Raw genomic sequence first — 17,526 nt, 5'->3', positions numbered from 1 at the left:
CCAAAACCATTGGCATGGCAATCCTACTATTTTTAAAGCTCTGAATTTTACAAAAGATGCTTCAAACACATTTTTGTGTTCAAGACCCCTTTCACACTGAGGGCATATTGCAGGTGCTAAAGCGTTAAAAATAGCGCCTGAAATCTGCCCCAAAAAGTGCTGCTCCATTGTCTTCAGTGTGAAAGTCCGAGGGCTTTCACACTAAAGCGTTGCACTACAGAGAGAGAAGAAACCATTATAGGCTGCCCTTTATTAGAGTAAGAATAATGCATATATGTAAAAGATATGGCCAAGTAAAAAGGAATACGCACCCATTAGTGTCAGTTTCCTTGGCCTCTGCTTGGAGGTGATGACTTGCAGGGAAGGCGCTATAGACTGGATACGTATTATTGGTTGATTGGGGTCATATGTTCCTGGCACAGCTAGCTCCAGATCTCGGCACATGAGCAGCTTGGGTGAGACGTATTGAAGCTCCAGGGAAGTTAGCTGGAATACACAATGCTATTTAATACCAAAAGAAACAAACCACAGCTACGTCAAAGTGCAGACAACATCCAATGTATGTACCTGTGGAAGCTGCTTGGAGATTCTTCTGAAGACGTGATAATACAGATCCCAGGCCTGGGTCAGATCTTTCACATTTCCAGATTTCATGTACTTTCGACACCAATCCTGAGCTTCCATCAGATCTCTCCCATAGGCCTTCGGGGTAGGAAGAAAAAGTAGTCATGTGATGGCGGCAGAGGGAGAATCGAGAACATACATAAGGAGGTTACAGAGCATCCAAATGATGACAATTCTCCAATCTTTAGATCACATAAAAACTCCTAAAAATTCTGTTTGTCAAGCCGTTTCTTAATATAATACTGATTAGGTCACTGACACAGAACATGAATACAGATAGTGATATCATAACTAGTGATCTGTATAGCGACGGGGTGTCAGCGTCCTATAAAAAAGCTGCCACTTTCTCATTTAGGGTGGGGTGACGGTGCCTCCTGATAGCTGACCCCCCCAAGCAAGGTACATGCACTAATCGGTTACCCCTGTTAGCTCATCGCCTCCTGCTGCAGGTGTCCACCCTCAGTAACCCTCAGAGTTTACCTGGGTTGAGAACATCGCAGCCTCCCTGTGTGAGATGCATCTTAAGCCCCTTTCACACTGGGCGGATCCTCCGCTTGCTCAGCGGGGGATCGCTCAGTTGATCCCCGCTGAGCTGGCGGATGACAGGGCGGTCCCTGCACACTGTGCAGGGACCGCCCTGTCTTTTCTCCGCTCTCCCCTATGGGGGGGGGGGGGGGATCGGATGAACACGGACCGTCTGTCCTTGTTCATCCGATCCGCCAGACGGATGGAAAAGCAGGTTTTTCCTCCGTCACACTTTGGCGGATCGGAGCGGATGTCAGCGTGCATGTCACCGCTGACATCCGCGGCTCCATAGAGGAGCACGGAGCGCCCGTTCAGGCCTGCCTAAAAAAGTGGCAGGCGGACCTGAATGGGCCGCCCGTATGAAAGAGCCCATAGACAAATGCCAGTAATGCTATTGACAGAAGTCCAAAGTCTGTCAACACAGGCCCTTGCCGCACATTCAGGAATAGGACAGCGATGGCAGTCCATATATTTTTAATGATTTCTTTAAAATTATTACCATTATTGAGGACCTATGGGCACACAGGAAATTCCTCCCAAAAAAACAATGGCCTGCTATTGGTAATGGTTTTCCCACGTCGGTGCTGCTGGCTTCAACAGTGTCAACTAGATGTCTAACATTTTTTAAGGAAAAACGTATTGCTCAAGGAAGTCTCAACTTCACACCTTGAAAGGACTATACCTGAATCTGCCTATCTACACAACACAATATGGTATAAGCTGCAGGTAGGATTCTACTCTTTTCTTCTAATCTATAACAGCCAGTGAGGGCAGTCTTGGTCCTAATCTATAACAGCCAGTGAGGGCAGTCGTGGTCCCCTTTTTACACGAGGGGTCCAATCAGGTCTGCCTGTCAGTTTTTCAGGTGAACCTGACCAGACAGTCCACTCACCCCTATGGACCTGTGACCCACCTATCTATAATCTTAACCCTTCTGTCTAAGTGGGTTATAGGACAGCCGTGTCCTCCGTTTACTCCCTGCCTCCCATAGAGCAGAGCGGGCTCTGTCCGTGTCTGCTCTGCAAAAACTGAGCAGACACGGACCTGTCATCTGCCTGCTTTGAGCAACAGGAAATCAGTGGAAAAATACCAGCTACTCAAATTGGAGCCAGTCCTATGTGAAAGGGGCCTTATTGTCTAATTTTACATTTCAGTTGGCATTTAGGGAAAAATGGACATTGAAAGTGGAGTTCCAACCCAAAAGGGGAAGGCTCCACTTGTTGGCACCCACTCCACTGCCACATTTGACACTTTGGTGGGGGGGACCTGGTTTTGACAGGTAACAGCTCCCACTTCTGGGTAAGATCGCCGCTTGTCGATCTATGACATTTCCTGCCCCTCCTCCTTCCCCCTGCTGCCTTCTGGGCAACAGAAAGAGCAGCGCAACTCGCACATGCACAGTAGGAAACATGCAGTGACAGTTACTTTCTGACTCCCTTACTACAGATGCCGACCCCTGCACCCGAAGCCGATTGATGACATTGCGGGATCCCTGGACAGGTAAGTGTCCTTATATTAAAAGCCAACAGCTACAGTATATGTAGCTGCAGACTTTTTTTTTTTTTTAACAGACTGGAACTTTTCTAATAGAATAAAATATTACAGATAAATGCAAATGTAATTGTTTCAAGAGAGGTTTGTACTTTGTTTAATGTATTGCTTTGTAACACTAGAATAGTATGGAACTGTTCTGTAACAATAAAAATGGTATGGAACTGTTCTGCCTGGAGTCCTTTTAACTGTGATGTCCATGCTATAACAAAGTCATGAAAAAAAAAAACGCACCTGATTGAAAGACGTCTCCTTCAGGGTCTGAGGTCCCCTTTCCATCATGGCATGAAGAGGGTCGAGCACAGCAAACATCCCCTTCACGTTCCTCTCACCAAAGTACAAGCGTGATGCCTCCTCCAGGCCTTCATGCCACATCTCGTGCCAGAGAATGGCCACGCGGATCAGCTCCTCACTTACCTAGCATTACAAAAAGCAGCAAAAGTATTATGGAGACTGGCACTTGTATGCCATAGAAAAATAAGAACTTAAAGCGAAGTTTCATTTACACACATATGCAGGAGTTCAGTTGGCTTTGGCATTGTGTGCAAGCTCACTGTACAGGAGTGGACAGTGACAAAGGACATCTCTCCTGCATTAAAAATCTTGCCTGATCGCCCATTTTTTTACATTTACATAATGTTCCACTTTAAGACCCCTTTTTCCGTGTTTAACCGTGCCTTTAAAGTCCATGACTGGCCCTTTGTTGTTCTTTTTTCAATTATATTAGGACGTGGCACGTTTTATTATCCCTATGTATCCGCAGCACCACTCTGCGTATTGATACATATTTTCTCTATTTAAGCACTAAAAATAGCGCCTGTAAATCGCCCGAAAAACGCCTCACATGCTACCCCAGTGTGAAAACTTGAGGGCTTTCACACTGGGGTGGGTGGTGCGCTTGCGGGACACTCTGAAAAGTCCTGCAAGCAGCATCTTTGGGGTGGTTTGGGAGCAGTTATACACTGCTCCAAAAACGCCCTGCCCATTGAAAAGAATGGGCAGCACTGCTGAGGTGCCTGCAAAGCGCTTCGACAGCACCGCCCCACTAGCATCCGAAAATCGCTGCTAAAATTAGCGGTGCTTTACCACCAACGCCGGGCGCTTTCAGTGTGAAAGTAGCCTACGTTTTCTGACACTTGGTATAAATATGCTTGTCAGTGAATAAAGTTGCAAAAGAGGGATGAGGCTGACAGCCTTAGAACTTTCTTTATCAAGTCAGCAATGGCAGCCTCTAATACTATCCCAAGGTTATTTTTATTTAAGTTTAACCAGCGTAATGAAGCAATCGTGCCAAATAAAAAGCTCAGAAAAAGTATACCTTTTGTCAACAATGTCCCAGGAAGCTTCAAACTTGGGCACATGAATGTAAAGTAGATAGTGTAGCGCTAGAGGAAAAGTCCAAATAAAGATCATCCAGGTGATTCTCTTATAAGTGACTGACAATATGAGGCATGCAGGTGATATAGCGTGGGTTAGCAGGAGACCTCCACCAATAGTAACAATGGCCGCTCACCTCACTGATAATAAAAAATGTGACATCCGCTGAAGTCGTCCCGCCCCTGGGACGCAACGTTTGGTAGGGAAGTACGTGACGTCACCCGCTGCCATCTATCGGACCATGCTGTGCGTTTTTGTTTGCATTTGATTCCTAGCACTGGATATAGTGCTTTTTATGTAAGTGTATTTTCACTATTAAATGTTATATTGGTTATTGCGGAGAAACACTATGTTTTGTTTTTCTTACATCGGATTCCATGGCTGCTATCCATGCTGATATTACTTGAGATCTGCCATCCATGCTGATATTACCTGAGATGTATTCCTTTCCTGCTTGGATTATGCTGTTACATGCCTGGGATTGACCCTTATGGGAAAGCGATTTTTTATTATCAGTGAGGTGAGCGGCCATTGTTACTATTGGTGGAGGTCTCCTGCTAACCCACGCTATATCACCTGCATGCCTCATATTGTCAGTCACTTATAAGAGAATCACCTGGATGATCTTTGTTTGGACTTTTCCTCTAGCGCTGCACTATCTACTTTACATTGACTCTTAAGGAATTTATAAATTGAATCCTAGTGCATAGCTGCTGATTGTGTTTTACCTGTATATTGCGCTGATTTTTTTACTATTTTCATTGGGCACATGAATGCCCGGTACACACGATGAGATTATTGGACGAATAATCTTCCGTTTTTTTTTTTTGCATGCTAATCTCAGATCGAATCTGAAGAGTTTACTAAAGTCACAAAAATTCTCGTACGACAGAATGAAAGTGATGTCGGAAGTGATGTCATGTGTTGTAATGTATTTGTATTGCATTTTCGAACGACAGCTGTACGGATTAAAACGAAAATGATGGGTCCAAAAGAGTAATACATTGGCATTGTGGGACATTAGGGAGGCTCCCCCATCTCTATCCTGCAGCTAAAGACAGTAAGGAGAGAAGAAAAAAAAAAAAAAAAAACGCGGCGTGGAAATAAGAGCAGGGGGCTTTATCTAAACGATTATATACAGATAGCTAGATTCAGATGTAGATATGCCGTCGTAACTCTGAATCGACGCCGTCCCAAATTTAAGCGTATTCTGGAAACCAGATACGCTTAAATTAAGCTAAGATACGAGCGGCGTAAGTCGTATCTTAGGTGCATATTTACACTGGCCGCTAGGTGGCGCTTCCGTTGAGTTTGGCGTAGAATATGCAAATGACTAGATACGCCGATTCAGAAACGTACGTACGTGCGCCCGGCGCATTTTTGTACAGCTTTTTCCTGCGTAAAGTTAGTCAAACAAATAGCTGGCCTAGTCAATGTTAAGTATGGCCGTCGTTCCGCGTCGAAATTTGAAAATTTTACGTCGTTTGCGCAAGCCGTCCGTGAATGGGGCTGGACGTAATTTACGTTCACTTCGAAACCAATACGTCCTTGCGGCGTACTTTGGAGCAATGCACACTGGGATATGTCCACGGACGGTGCATGTGCCGTTCGTTAAAAACGTCAATCACGTCGGGTCACCAATCATTCACATAAAACACGCCCCCCTGTTCCAGATTTGAATTAGGCGCGCTTAGGCCGGCCCATTTACGCTACGCCGTCGTAACTTAGGAGGCAAGTGCTTTGTGAATACAGCACGTGCCTCTCTGACTTACGGCGGCGTAGCGTATATGCCATACGCTACGCCGCCGCAAAAGTAATCCAGTCTATCTGAATCTGGCTAAGAGTCTGTGGCTGTTGCAGAATGAACTGTTCTGTGTTAACATACAGCAAGGGATTCATTTAGTGTGATTTTTCTAAATCAAGTAAAACCCAGAGGGGGGGAAACAGCAGTCAAGGAATTATCTACAGTATACAAGTTACATACGGATGATGTCATGTTCTACAAGAAGGAAAAAAGATTAGATTAAGTGAAAATCAAAGTTCAGGATGACCATTTGGCATTGAGACATACCATCACGGCCTGCTGTACAAGCGTATTGCTGTGCTCACACATGTTCTTCAGGATCTTATTGGCCGCGTTGTGGCGTGCTGTGGTTGTCGATTTGGAGGCCACGGTAAGAGGATAGATGAGAGCCTGGGGAACAGAAAACAACAATTAAAAGTAAAAAAAAAAAAAAAAACAGACAATCCACCCACATGTGCGCCAATTCCGCCACAGTGGGTAAAGGTCACCCGTGCGGTGCGGATCCTATACCAAAAGGCCTCACGTTCATAAGGAGGAATTCTCATCCATGATTATAATGAGGATCCATGGGGATAGTTAAACAGTCCCGTACATAAACACAAAACGTAAAACAGAAGGTCAGCCCAGACCAATAATGGAAACCCCCCCCCCCCCCCCAAAAAAAAAAAAACCCACAATTACTCACACAGCAAGGGAGAAGCAGATGTGTCCGAAACTGAACAAGCTACATATCACTGAGGGTTTTAAACAGAGCTTTTTTTCTCAAAAAATAGGTGCAGGAACTCGACCACGACTCCATTCAAATTTCACAAACAGTAGAAGGGTCTTAAAGGGGCATTAAATATCAGGATTGCATTACATACAGAGTGCAGAGTTCAGGAGGGTTACACACAGAGTGCAGAGCTGTCACTTGTAAACACAGAAACCAGACTTCTGTGTTTACAGGTGATTGTGGTGAGCAGGCACCAAAGGGTCTGAGCCAGAGATGCTGGAACTCAGTTCCCCCAAGTTCCCCCTGAAAAAAAGCCCTGGTTTTAAATATAACCTGAAGAGAGCCGGACTACAAATTGAGGGAAACATGTTACAAAATCAGTGAAATCCTTTAGGTGCCATTGGACCCATAACAACCAATCATACTGCACATAGTTTGAGAAATGTAAGCAGTACTCCCGATCATCGACTGACAGGATGTCATCACCTATGTACATACGCTTAAAGCGGGAGTTCACCCATTTGTGTTTTTTTTCCTCTTTTCCCCTTAGATGGATGCTCGTTTTGTCTAGGGGAATGGCTAGTTGTTTTAAAATATGAGCAGTACTTACCCGTTTTCGAGATGCATCTTCTTCCGTCGCTTCCAGGTATGGGTCTTCTGGAGCCGGCGTTCCTTCTTGATTGACAGTCTTCCGAGAGGCTTCCGACGGTCGCATCCATCGCGTCACTCGTAGCCGAAAGAAGCCGAACGTCGGTGCGGCTCTATACTGCGCCTGCGCACCGACGGTCGGCTTCTTTCGGAAAATCGTGACGCGATGGATGCGACCATCGGAAGCCTCTCGGAAGACTGTCAATCAAGAAGGAACGCCCAGTCCCGCAGCCCATACCCGGAAGCGACGGAGAGGATGCATCTCGTAAACGGTAAGTACGGCTCATATTTTAAAACAAATAGCCGATTCCCCTAGACAAAACGAGCATCCATCTAAGGGGAAATAGTGTCATGTGCGGGTGAACCCCCGCTTTAAGAAGTGCTCTTATAACATTCCTAAAGTGGTTGTAAACACAGCTGTAGTGAACCGCAGCTAGAAAAAACAAAAAACACCCTGCAAGGCAATGTCACAACGTGCTAGTATGCATCACATACTAGCACATTATGCGAGACTTAAAGCCTTAAACCTGAGCCCTCCAGCAGTGCGCTGTCACCGGGGCTTCCATCTTCCCTCAGTCTTCCTTCTGGGTTCCCAGCTTTTGACAACATGAGCCGCCCTCAGTTACAGCACGAGCTTTGAAGGTTCTACAGGTATCAGGGGCGGACTGACCATTCAGGCACTCGGGCACTGCCCGAGGGCCCCATGCCACTAAGGGGCCCCATCAGGGTTGCCAGCCTCAGTAAAACCAGGGACAGTATGTAAAAATCGGTTTTAAAAAAAATACCAAGATTATAGCTGCCCCACCTCTCCAGTACCTTTTCAGTGTGTGTGTGTGTGTATTCTGTTTGTGTATACTGTGTGTGTATACTGTATGTGTGTGTGTGTTTATACTGTGTGGCCCCATAATCTCCTATTGCCCAGGGGGCCCCATCATCTCCTATTGCCCAGGGGGCCCCATCATCTCCTATTGCCCAGGGGGCCCCATAATCTCCTATTGCCCAGGGGGCCCCATAATCTCCTATTGCCCAGGGGGCCCCATAATCTCCTATTGCCCAGGGGGCCCCATAATCTCCTATTGCCCAGGGGGCCCCATAATCTCCTATTGCCCAGGGGGCCCCATAATCTCCTATTGCCCAGGGGGCCCCATCATCTCCTATTGCCCAGGGGGCCCCATCATCTCCTATTGCCCAGGGGGCCCCATAATCTCCTATTGCCCAGGGGGCCCCATGAGTTGTCAGTACGCCCCTGACAGGCATGCCTTATATAGGCTTTCCTGTAGGTACGGCATGGTATGCCAGACCTTCAGAGCGCATGCGCCGGTGACGTCACTGGCTGCATGCAATGTGAATATCTCCTAAACAAGTTTAATGTACCTACAGGTATGCCTTCTTATAGGCCAGTGGATGGCGAACCTTGGCACCCCAGATGTTTTGGAACTACATTTCCCACGATGCTCAACTACACTGCAGAGTGCAAGAGCATCATGGGAAATGTAGTTCCAAAACATCTGGGGTGCCAAGGTTTTCCATCACTGTTATAGGCTTTCCTGTAGGTACAAGTAAAAAAAATCTGAGTTTACTACCACTTTAAGCCTGGTACAGACTGGTACAACCCAGCGGGCTGAATCATAAGGAAAAAAAAACTGGAGAGCTCAGGAGGAAGGACTGTACTAACTATGCGGTTTTAGTACAGTGATCTCCCCCACTGAGCTATTGTGTTCTGCAGCCCCCGCCAGCAGATAAGCTGACTGTTTTTGGTAATGCCCCGTACACACGGACCAAACGTTAACCGGTTTCTATTGAACCAGCCGATATTCAGCCCGTGTGAACTAGGCTTTGCTCCAAATCCTCCTACATAAGATGTACCGGTTTATCTACAATCTTCTCTACATCCGTTCAAAATGCTGAATTATAAAAAGGTGAAGGAGAGTTGAAGTTTCACTTTGCAGAGCTCAGTGAGGAGAGGTCCGAGAGCGGATTGGGAGGGATGAGACGCCCCCCTCCCAACATACAAGGCTCTACACAGCATACAAGAATCAGAGCTGAGGCCGTCAGTCTGCAGAGCTCCCTCCCGTCACCATTTTTCTCCTGGTGTCAGTAAAAACTTGTCAGAAGGCACTCATGCTGATACAGGAAGAAAGCAGCAGACAAAAAAGTCATACTTTATGCGCTGGGTGGAGACAAGTACACATTACAGAGGGATATAAGCTTTGTTCATATTTCAGGTCTGAAGTTTACAACCACTTTAAATGATTAGACAATGGGCCCATAAACCTCTGTAAAAATTACAACATCACCACCGATACACCCAGGCACTTGCACATCTCCAAAAAAAAACCCTCCATCATCACTGGACCCAGCCTCAAAAGGTTAAAGGGGGCTAGGAGCCAGGAGTGCTGGAGGGGGACCTGAGAGGAGGAGGATTGGGGCTGCTCTGTGCAGAACCATTGCAGAGAGCAGGCAAGTATAACATGATTAAAAAAAAAAAAAAAATAACAATCATGTTATACTTGCCTGCTCTGTGCAATGGTTCTGCACAGAGCAGCCCCAATCATCCTCATCTCAGGTCCCCCGCCAGCACTCCTAGCTCCCTTTAACCTTTTGAGGATGGGTCCAGTGATGATGGAGGTTTTTTTTTTTTTTTAAATACACCCCCGGCCTGTTTTCAGCTCCATAATATAGGGCAGGGATAAGCAATTAGCGGACCTCCAGCTGTTGCACAACTACAAGTCCCATCATGCCTCTGGGTGTCATGCTTGTGGCTGTCAGAGTCTTGCTATGCCTCATGGGACTTGTAGTTCTGCAACAGCTGGAGGTCCGCTAATTGCATATCCCTGATATAGGGGAAAGTGCTTTGTTCTTAAAGTGCCCTGTTATATCAAAGGCAGCAGAGGGCACACAGGTAGCCAATTGTCAGAATGGAGAGCGGCATAAAGGTGGCAGAGGTGACACTTTTGGAGCAGAATGCAGTAAATTGTCAGAGCGGGGGGACACTGGCTCGGATTCAGGTATAATTGCGCATTACTTACGGAGGCGCAGGGCAACGTTTTTGCCCTGCGCCCCCGCAAATTTGCTCCGCTGCCCTTGATTCACGGAGCAGAAGCTCCATAAATTGCGCGGGCGCGCCGGCAAAATGCCAGGCGCAAGAGCACGCAATTTAAATGATCCCGTAGGGGGCGGGAATCATTTAAATTAGGCGCGTTTCCCGACGTGCATTGCGGCAAATGACGTCGCAAGGACGTCATTTGCTTCAAAGTGAACGTGAATGGCGTCCAGCGCCATTCACGATTCACTTACGCAAACTACGTAAAATTCAAATTTCGCGACGCTGGAACGACAGGTATACGTAACATGGCAGGGGCAGCCTTGCGCGAAAACCGCCGTACGTAAACGACGTAAATTGCGTACGCATGGCTCGCGCAACGTTGTGAATCGGTGTTAGTATGCAATTTGCATACTATACACTGAGCACAAACGGGAACGCCACCTAGCGGCCACCGCAAGAATGCAGCCTAAGATATGCGGGCATAAGAGCCTTATGCCGCGCAGATCTTAGGCTGCAGTCAGCGTAACGAGGTTCCTGAATCAGGAGCACTCGTTACGCCGGGGGGAAGTAAGCAATTGCGCTGTGTAACCTATGGTTACACAGGCGCAATTGCTTCTTGAATCTACCCCACTGTGTGTAGGTGGCGGCGGACATTTGTGGAGAAGACCTGTTGGCACAAATGAAACGAAGGAGGTGGTTATGGAGGAAAGAAAATGCTTGATGCCAGGAGATGTATAGTGAGCGACGAGGCAATGCTGGATGGCGGGAGCGTCGATATAGATACGCGTCAGGTCAGTGCACCCGTATGACGCTCCTCCATTATGGCAGCACAGGACAATGTCTCTTTAATACTGCCAGTACCTCTATCAATGTGGAGTGCCACGTAACAAATCCTCTTCAGCGCACGTCAGTTTAAGGAAAAAAAAACAAAAATGTAATCCCATTATAGAGCTTATTAAAGTAAGATGGTGTTTGAAATCCTATCACTACTGGCAACATAATTATGCAAGGCCTGCTTTTAATTGGCCAGAGATAGCGAAGGTCCTACCAGCCAGCCAGCGGTGAATGCTACGCAGGCACACGACCAAATACCAAACTTATTGCTTGAATACCCAGATCGCCTGGAAGTTTATGTAACGTTATATCAACATCCATCTCCCCGGACTGGCGAGGAGCATTCAGCTGCATTGTTCATTGTGCTTTGTTTTACTTCTCTGTTCCAACACTGACAGACGGCAATAGAAATTCCAAGCAAAGGTTCATAAAATAAAACAGAGGCTCCTTATCTGTCTGATTGCTGCTCATATTATGCCGATTCCTACAGCTACAAACACTTCATTCCTGCAGCGTGTGCTGTTCTGGGAGGAGAAGATCTGGTTTCGTTGTAAATTCCACCGCCGAGTCCCTGCCACCGGCATCAAGGAAAGTGCATTTCAATCTGCTCTCGTCTGGCTTTAGACAGGCCCGGATTCAGATACATTATCGTATCTATTGGCGGGCGTAGCATATCTCAGATACACTACGCCGACGTAACTTAGGGCGCAAGTTCCGTATTCAGAAAGATCTTGCGCCCCAAGTTACGGCGGCGTAGTGTAAATGTGTCGGCGTAAGCCCGCCTAATTCAAATGTGGATGATGTGGGCGTGTTTTATTTAAATTACTTGTGACCCCACGTAATTGATGCGCCGTCCGTGAACATTTCCAAGTGCGCATGCTCAGCAAACTGTCAATGCTTTCGACGCGAGCGTAACTTACGTACAGCCCTATTCGCGAACGACTTACGCAAACGACGTAAAATACGACGCTTTTCGTACGTTTCCGACGTCCATACCTAAGATGACTTACCCCTGCTTTATGAGGGGCACCTTTACGCCGTAAACAACGTAAAAAAATGCGCCGGGCGGACGTACGTTTCTGAATCGGCGTATCTACCTAATTTGCATATTCCTCGCGTAAATCTACGGAAGCGCCACCTAGCATCCAGCGTAATTATGCAACTAAGATACGACGGCGTAAGAGACTTACGCCGGTTGGATCTTAGGGAAATCTATGCGCAACTGATTCTAAGAATCAGGCGCATAGATACGACCCTGCACACTCAGTTACGACGGTGTATCCGGAGATACGCCGTCGTAACTCGTATCTGAATCCGGGCCACAGTGTGCGACATATTGATACAAGTACTCATTCGGTCATTTAAAAAAGTGTGTTAACTGTAAACCAGGGGTGTCAAACTCCAATTTCATCGTGGGCCGCATCAGCATTATGATTGTCTTCAAAAGGGCCGGTTGTATCTGTAAGATTAGATGTCCAGCGCATCCCCTTCCCTTACATTAGATGTCAAGAGCCCCCCCACCATCAGAAGTTGAGTCCTCCACTCTCCCTTACATCACAGTGCACCCCCCTTTCCTTATGCTGCTGCTGGGAAAAAGCTGGATGCATTGCTTGAAAGCGGAAAGTAAGGGTCTGGAGGCAGACTGGAGCTCTCCTGCAGCTGCAGGAGAGGTGCGAGGGCCACGTGAAATGGCCTGGAGGGCCGGATTCGGCCCGTGGGCCTTGTGTTTGGACACCTGTGCTGTAAACCCTGACAATGAACGTCTGTCCTGTGCACTTTGCATTGTTATCAAAGCAGAGTGGTTTATCGACCCTTCCAGCTCTGAACTACAGAACACATACCTTTTATGCAAAGGAGGTCATGAGAAGGGGAGGAATTCTGCAGACCCAATACAATTCCTGTCCTAGGGTGATAATTCTGCATGTACACAGATACAGTGCAGTGACAAAGTTGTCCCCTATAGTAGTGATCCCCAACCTTTTTGGTACCAGGGACCAGTTTTGTGGCAGCCATTTTTTCCAGGAACCAGGGGGAGGTGGACTCTATATTCACAGAGTCTGTCCTTAGCCCCCCATTCACACCACAACCCCCTTTACAGTGTCCACAGACCCCCTTTACACCACAATTCCCCCTATAAGGATGTTTCGAGGGGCCTCCATACCCTTTCACATCACAGCCACCATTACAGTGCCCCCTTTACATTACTGTAACAGGGACTGCACTGTAAAGGGGGTACTGTCATATAAAAGGGGACTGTACTGTAAAAGGGCACTGTAATGATTGCAGTGTCCCTTTACAGTGCATTTCCCTTTACATCAGTGTCCCTTGCCCTCACAGACCCCCCCCCCCCCCCCCCAATCAAGGTGCACCTTGCAGCCATGCCCTCCTCCCCAATTTCCTTTTCCATTGCTCCATTTCAGTCTCTGCCTCCCAACGCTGTATCCTGGCCCAGGCCTAGGGCAGCACAAAAAGAGTCCCCACCGGCTTGCGTTACACTGTAAGGCAAATAAGTCTAGCGCCCCCATAAAGTGGCCGCACTGCTTCTGGTATGTGGGCGACAGGCATTCCGTAACTGTGGGGGGCGCTGCTTTCTAATTTTGACTGTCCTATCATCCTGGACCACAAACCTTCCTCACTGTGCCATATATTTCTGCTGCACCATTGGCATGGGTATATCTTCTTAGTCCTCTCCATAAAACTATCAGAAATTTGTGCTTAAATTAGAACTATAGTAAGGAAGGGTTATAGTCCCTGCCAGTTTATTTTTTACCATCCCTGTCCCATTGCGGAGATTTCCCTTCACTTCCTGCCCCATAGCCAAACAGGAATGTGAGAGGAAATCTATGCAAATTTAGGTAATTCATTGCACCCCCCCCCCCTCAGGCCCTAAGAACTAGTCTCCCCACAGGGTCTTAAACAGCAAGGGGCGTGGCCTTCACAGGAAGGGGTGGGTTATATTTAAATTAGGGGATGCACAAGTTTAGTCAGACCTAGGGCAGCACAAAACCTAAATGCACTACTGCTGCCTCCCCCTGCACAGTCCTACCTGTAGCAAGGTAGAGGCAGTTTTCAGCCATGTGTCTTCACCCCCCCCCCCCCCCCCCCCTCAGCCGAAATTAACCTGTCAGCAGGGCAGGGGGGCGGGAGAATCTGTAGATCTGGACGGAGGATGGGAGCTGCCAAAGCTTATGATAACAAGCAGTTGATTACCCACTTGTTAACATGAAAGACTCCCTCTTCTCCCAATCTCCATGTGTATGAGAAGTAGCCAGCAGTCTGACACATCCACCGCACAGTCACACCTACTCGGGTCATCAATAGGAATGAGATCAGGCAAGTTTGAAAACAAGTCCGAAGCCACCTGAGCTATCCCCAGTGTTAATTTTGACGTCACACATCGATATAGTTTTAGTCATAGTCTTGACTAAAATGCCATTTTAGTCGTATTTTATTCACCTGAATTGTTTTATTTTATAAAGTTTGTTGGGTGAAGGGATACTGCCGTCACCTAAAGGGTGACTTATTAGGATAATGAGTGCAAAGTGTTATAATTGTTCCCACTTAGCGAGTATTCTCACTTTATGTTTATATCATATATACTTGGAAAATTAAATCCCTAATTGTGACTTTAGTTGCAGACCAACGTGTCAGTTGACTAAAAAAACGTAAATTTTATCTACAAAAATATTTTCATTGATGAAAAGGAACACGGGCTATCGTGCTGGGAAGCTGTCAAAACTGACTGTCAGTCATTGGCTGCAGAGGAATTACCGTATTTATCTGCGTATACCGCACACTATTTTGCCCTGAAAATCAGGGCAAAATCGTGGGTGCGCGATATACGCCGATACCCGCCACGAGTTTGAATACTGCGCCGGCATATACCGAGCGCAGTACACTCGTGAATCTTCGGGCAGTCTCGGCGCCTCTCGCACTGACATCCTGTACGTACAGGACGTCAGCGCGACAGTTGCAGAGCCTGCCCGAAGATTCACGAGTGTACTGCGCTCGGTATATGCCGGCGCAGTATTCAAACTCGTGGCGGGAAGGACGCGAGGACGCCGCAGAAGGACGCGCCGAAGAGGACACCGGACCTGCCGAAAAGGACACCGGACCCGCCGAAGAAGGACTCCGGACTAGCCGAAGAGGACACCCAAAGCCGCAGAAGGACGCCGGACCCGACGAGGCCGCCGATGGACGCCGCGCAAGACACCAAAACCGCAAGTACAAAAAAAAAATTTTTTTTCTACAGGATTGGGGGCCACTTTAGGGGTGCGCGGTATACGCGGGAGCGCATTATACCGCGATAAATACGGTACCCGCTCCCAGCCGCATGTATACAAGCCCCTTACATACATGATGGGGTGGGGAACGCTTCTTCCGCCTATGATTGGCCGTCATCGTTGAGTCTCCGAGCCGGATAGCTCAGGTGAGTCCAGACTTGTGTCCAAACCTGCCTGAGCTCATTCCTAATCAACAATGCTCATGCTCTCTGCTCAGGGGGTGAGAGAGATGTTGACTGGAGGAGAGTATTGTGACAGTGCATGGGGTGTGGTAGATTGCTGGAGATAAACTGCTGCACAAAGCCCTGATCGTCATTGTGTAGCTGGGAAATGGGAGATTGGGATGGAGCTGGCTAAAACGTAAGCAAAAAAATAAAAATAAAAAAAATTCAGAATTTCAATTTTCTAAAACAAAGAATGAAGGATTTAGGAACCTCTTCTATACAGTGACAGGAGATGATGGCGCTCCGGAAATCACCATTAAGGGTGACAGTAACTTACCTGTGGGTGATATCTTCCAATATCTGTCAGCAACTGGTGGATCAACCGACCGACCAGGGGCCTAGGAGTGTCTATTCTGGCAATGAGCTGTGGAATAACCTGTATAGATTAAAAATAAATAAAATAAAAAGACATGAGCACTCATGTTCAAATTGAGCTTTACAAAATATTGAAAATTGGGAAACATGTACCCATAAATACATTTTCAAAAACCAGGAGATATTTAGTATAGGAGGACCTGGAGTTACACTGGTACTTTGTGCATGTCTGAGAAAAAAAAATATATATAAACATTGGTTTGAATTCCAACCACAGCACTAACTGCATGGAGTTTGCATGCTCTTCCTGCACCTACGTGGGTTTTTTATGGGTACTTCGATTTCCTCCCACACGTCAAAGACATGCTGGTGAGTTAATTGGCTCTTGTCTAAGGACAGTAGTGGTCCTAGTATGTGCATGTATAAATTAGAGTTAGGGACCTCAGATTGTAAGCTTATTGAGGGCAGGGACCGCAGTGAATGGACAGTATATGGAAATCTGGAAATCGCTACATGAATTGTCAGCGCTCGATAAACACCTGTAATAAATAATTTATGAGCCCCCCCAACCCATATAGCCTACAAAGCACCTCTCCCTAATATCTCTCTAGCCCTATAGGTGTTGGCTGTGGACACTGGTGGCACTTAATTTGCGGGCCACTAAAATACTTCCAGTCCTGTGGTGACAACACCCACCCACTGTACTCTATGGAGGAGAAGCAAGTCACCTTTGGACAAAGTGTGTTGGGGTTACAGAACACCTACCCCTATCTCCACAACATAAGGAGCACACTAGATTTCTGGAAGATTAATAGGTGTTTTCCTGTACTTGCAAGGTTTTTTACAGGAATAAAAACACAGGGAAATATCGCAGGACAGAAATGAAGGCGATGTCATCTGGAGGATGCAGAATCATAGCAAGACCTTCAACAATATTTATGATTGCTGTAAATCGTCATTACCTGCAGCCAGGTGTCGATCTGGATGGTTTTGATGCCTTCCACTAGGGAGTCATTCACATCCGGCCAGTGACCGTAGTCAAACCAAAGCGTGAGAACTCTGCAATGATAAGGATTCATTAATGGTACAACTGATTCATAGCTGGCCCCACAATGGCAAACTTCCACCCACCAGTATACGGGGGGGGGCAAACCCCAGTGTGATCTCCCTGCCAGTTTAGCTACACACATACCAGTCATCATAAGTGAAAAGAGAAGCCAAGCAAGTATCTTTGTAGGACAGGAAACATCAGTCTTTACTGGTACACAACCCAAAACTTTTTATAATTTTGATTTTTTTTTTTTATACACTTTTCTCCCCCAGACATTTCCATTGCCTTATGGAGCTGTAAAGTAATACTAAAGCTTCATTTTCTAAAATAACAAACATGTCATACGTGCCTGCTCTGTGTCATAGTTTTGCACACAGCAGCTCTGATCCTCTTCTTTTCGGGTCCCTCGCCAGCGCTCCTGGCTCTCAAAAGAATATATTTTGGAGTGCGGCCATCGGGACCTTCCTTTTTGCTCACAATGATTTTGTATACTGAGCCGGCACCCTATCTAACTGGGCAGGTGAGATGAGGC

The 17,526-nt window shown here is 46.9% G+C and overlaps 1 protein-coding gene across 12 annotated transcripts in view; it reads right to left on the bottom strand.

Moving 5' to 3' along the window:
• The window catches only part of MTOR (mechanistic target of rapamycin kinase), a 212,797-nt gene that overhangs the window by 27,915 nt on the left and 167,356 nt on the right, over positions 1-17,526 (bottom strand). For all 12 annotated transcript variants that reach the window (XM_040326325.1, XM_040326329.1, XM_040326326.1 and 9 more), the window contains 6 exons: positions 16,906-17,002; positions 15,906-16,004; positions 6,149-6,271; positions 2,935-3,117; positions 568-702; positions 312-486 (listed from right to left, as the gene is read on the bottom strand). In XM_040326325.1, coding sequence (XP_040182259.1) covers positions 312-486; positions 568-702; positions 2,935-3,117; positions 6,149-6,271; positions 15,906-16,004; positions 16,906-17,002 — 812 coding nt within the window. The remainder of the gene's footprint in view (positions 1-311; positions 487-567; positions 703-2,934; positions 3,118-6,148; positions 6,272-15,905; positions 16,005-16,905; positions 17,003-17,526) is intronic.

This window comes from Rana temporaria, chromosome 10 (assembly GCF_905171775.1).
Source record: "Rana temporaria chromosome 10, aRanTem1.1, whole genome shotgun sequence".
Classification (NCBI taxonomy): Eukaryota; Metazoa; Chordata; class Amphibia; order Anura; family Ranidae; genus Rana; species Rana temporaria.
The sequence above is the reverse complement of the archived record's forward strand: the minus strand, read 5'-3'. Positions and strand labels throughout refer to the sequence as shown.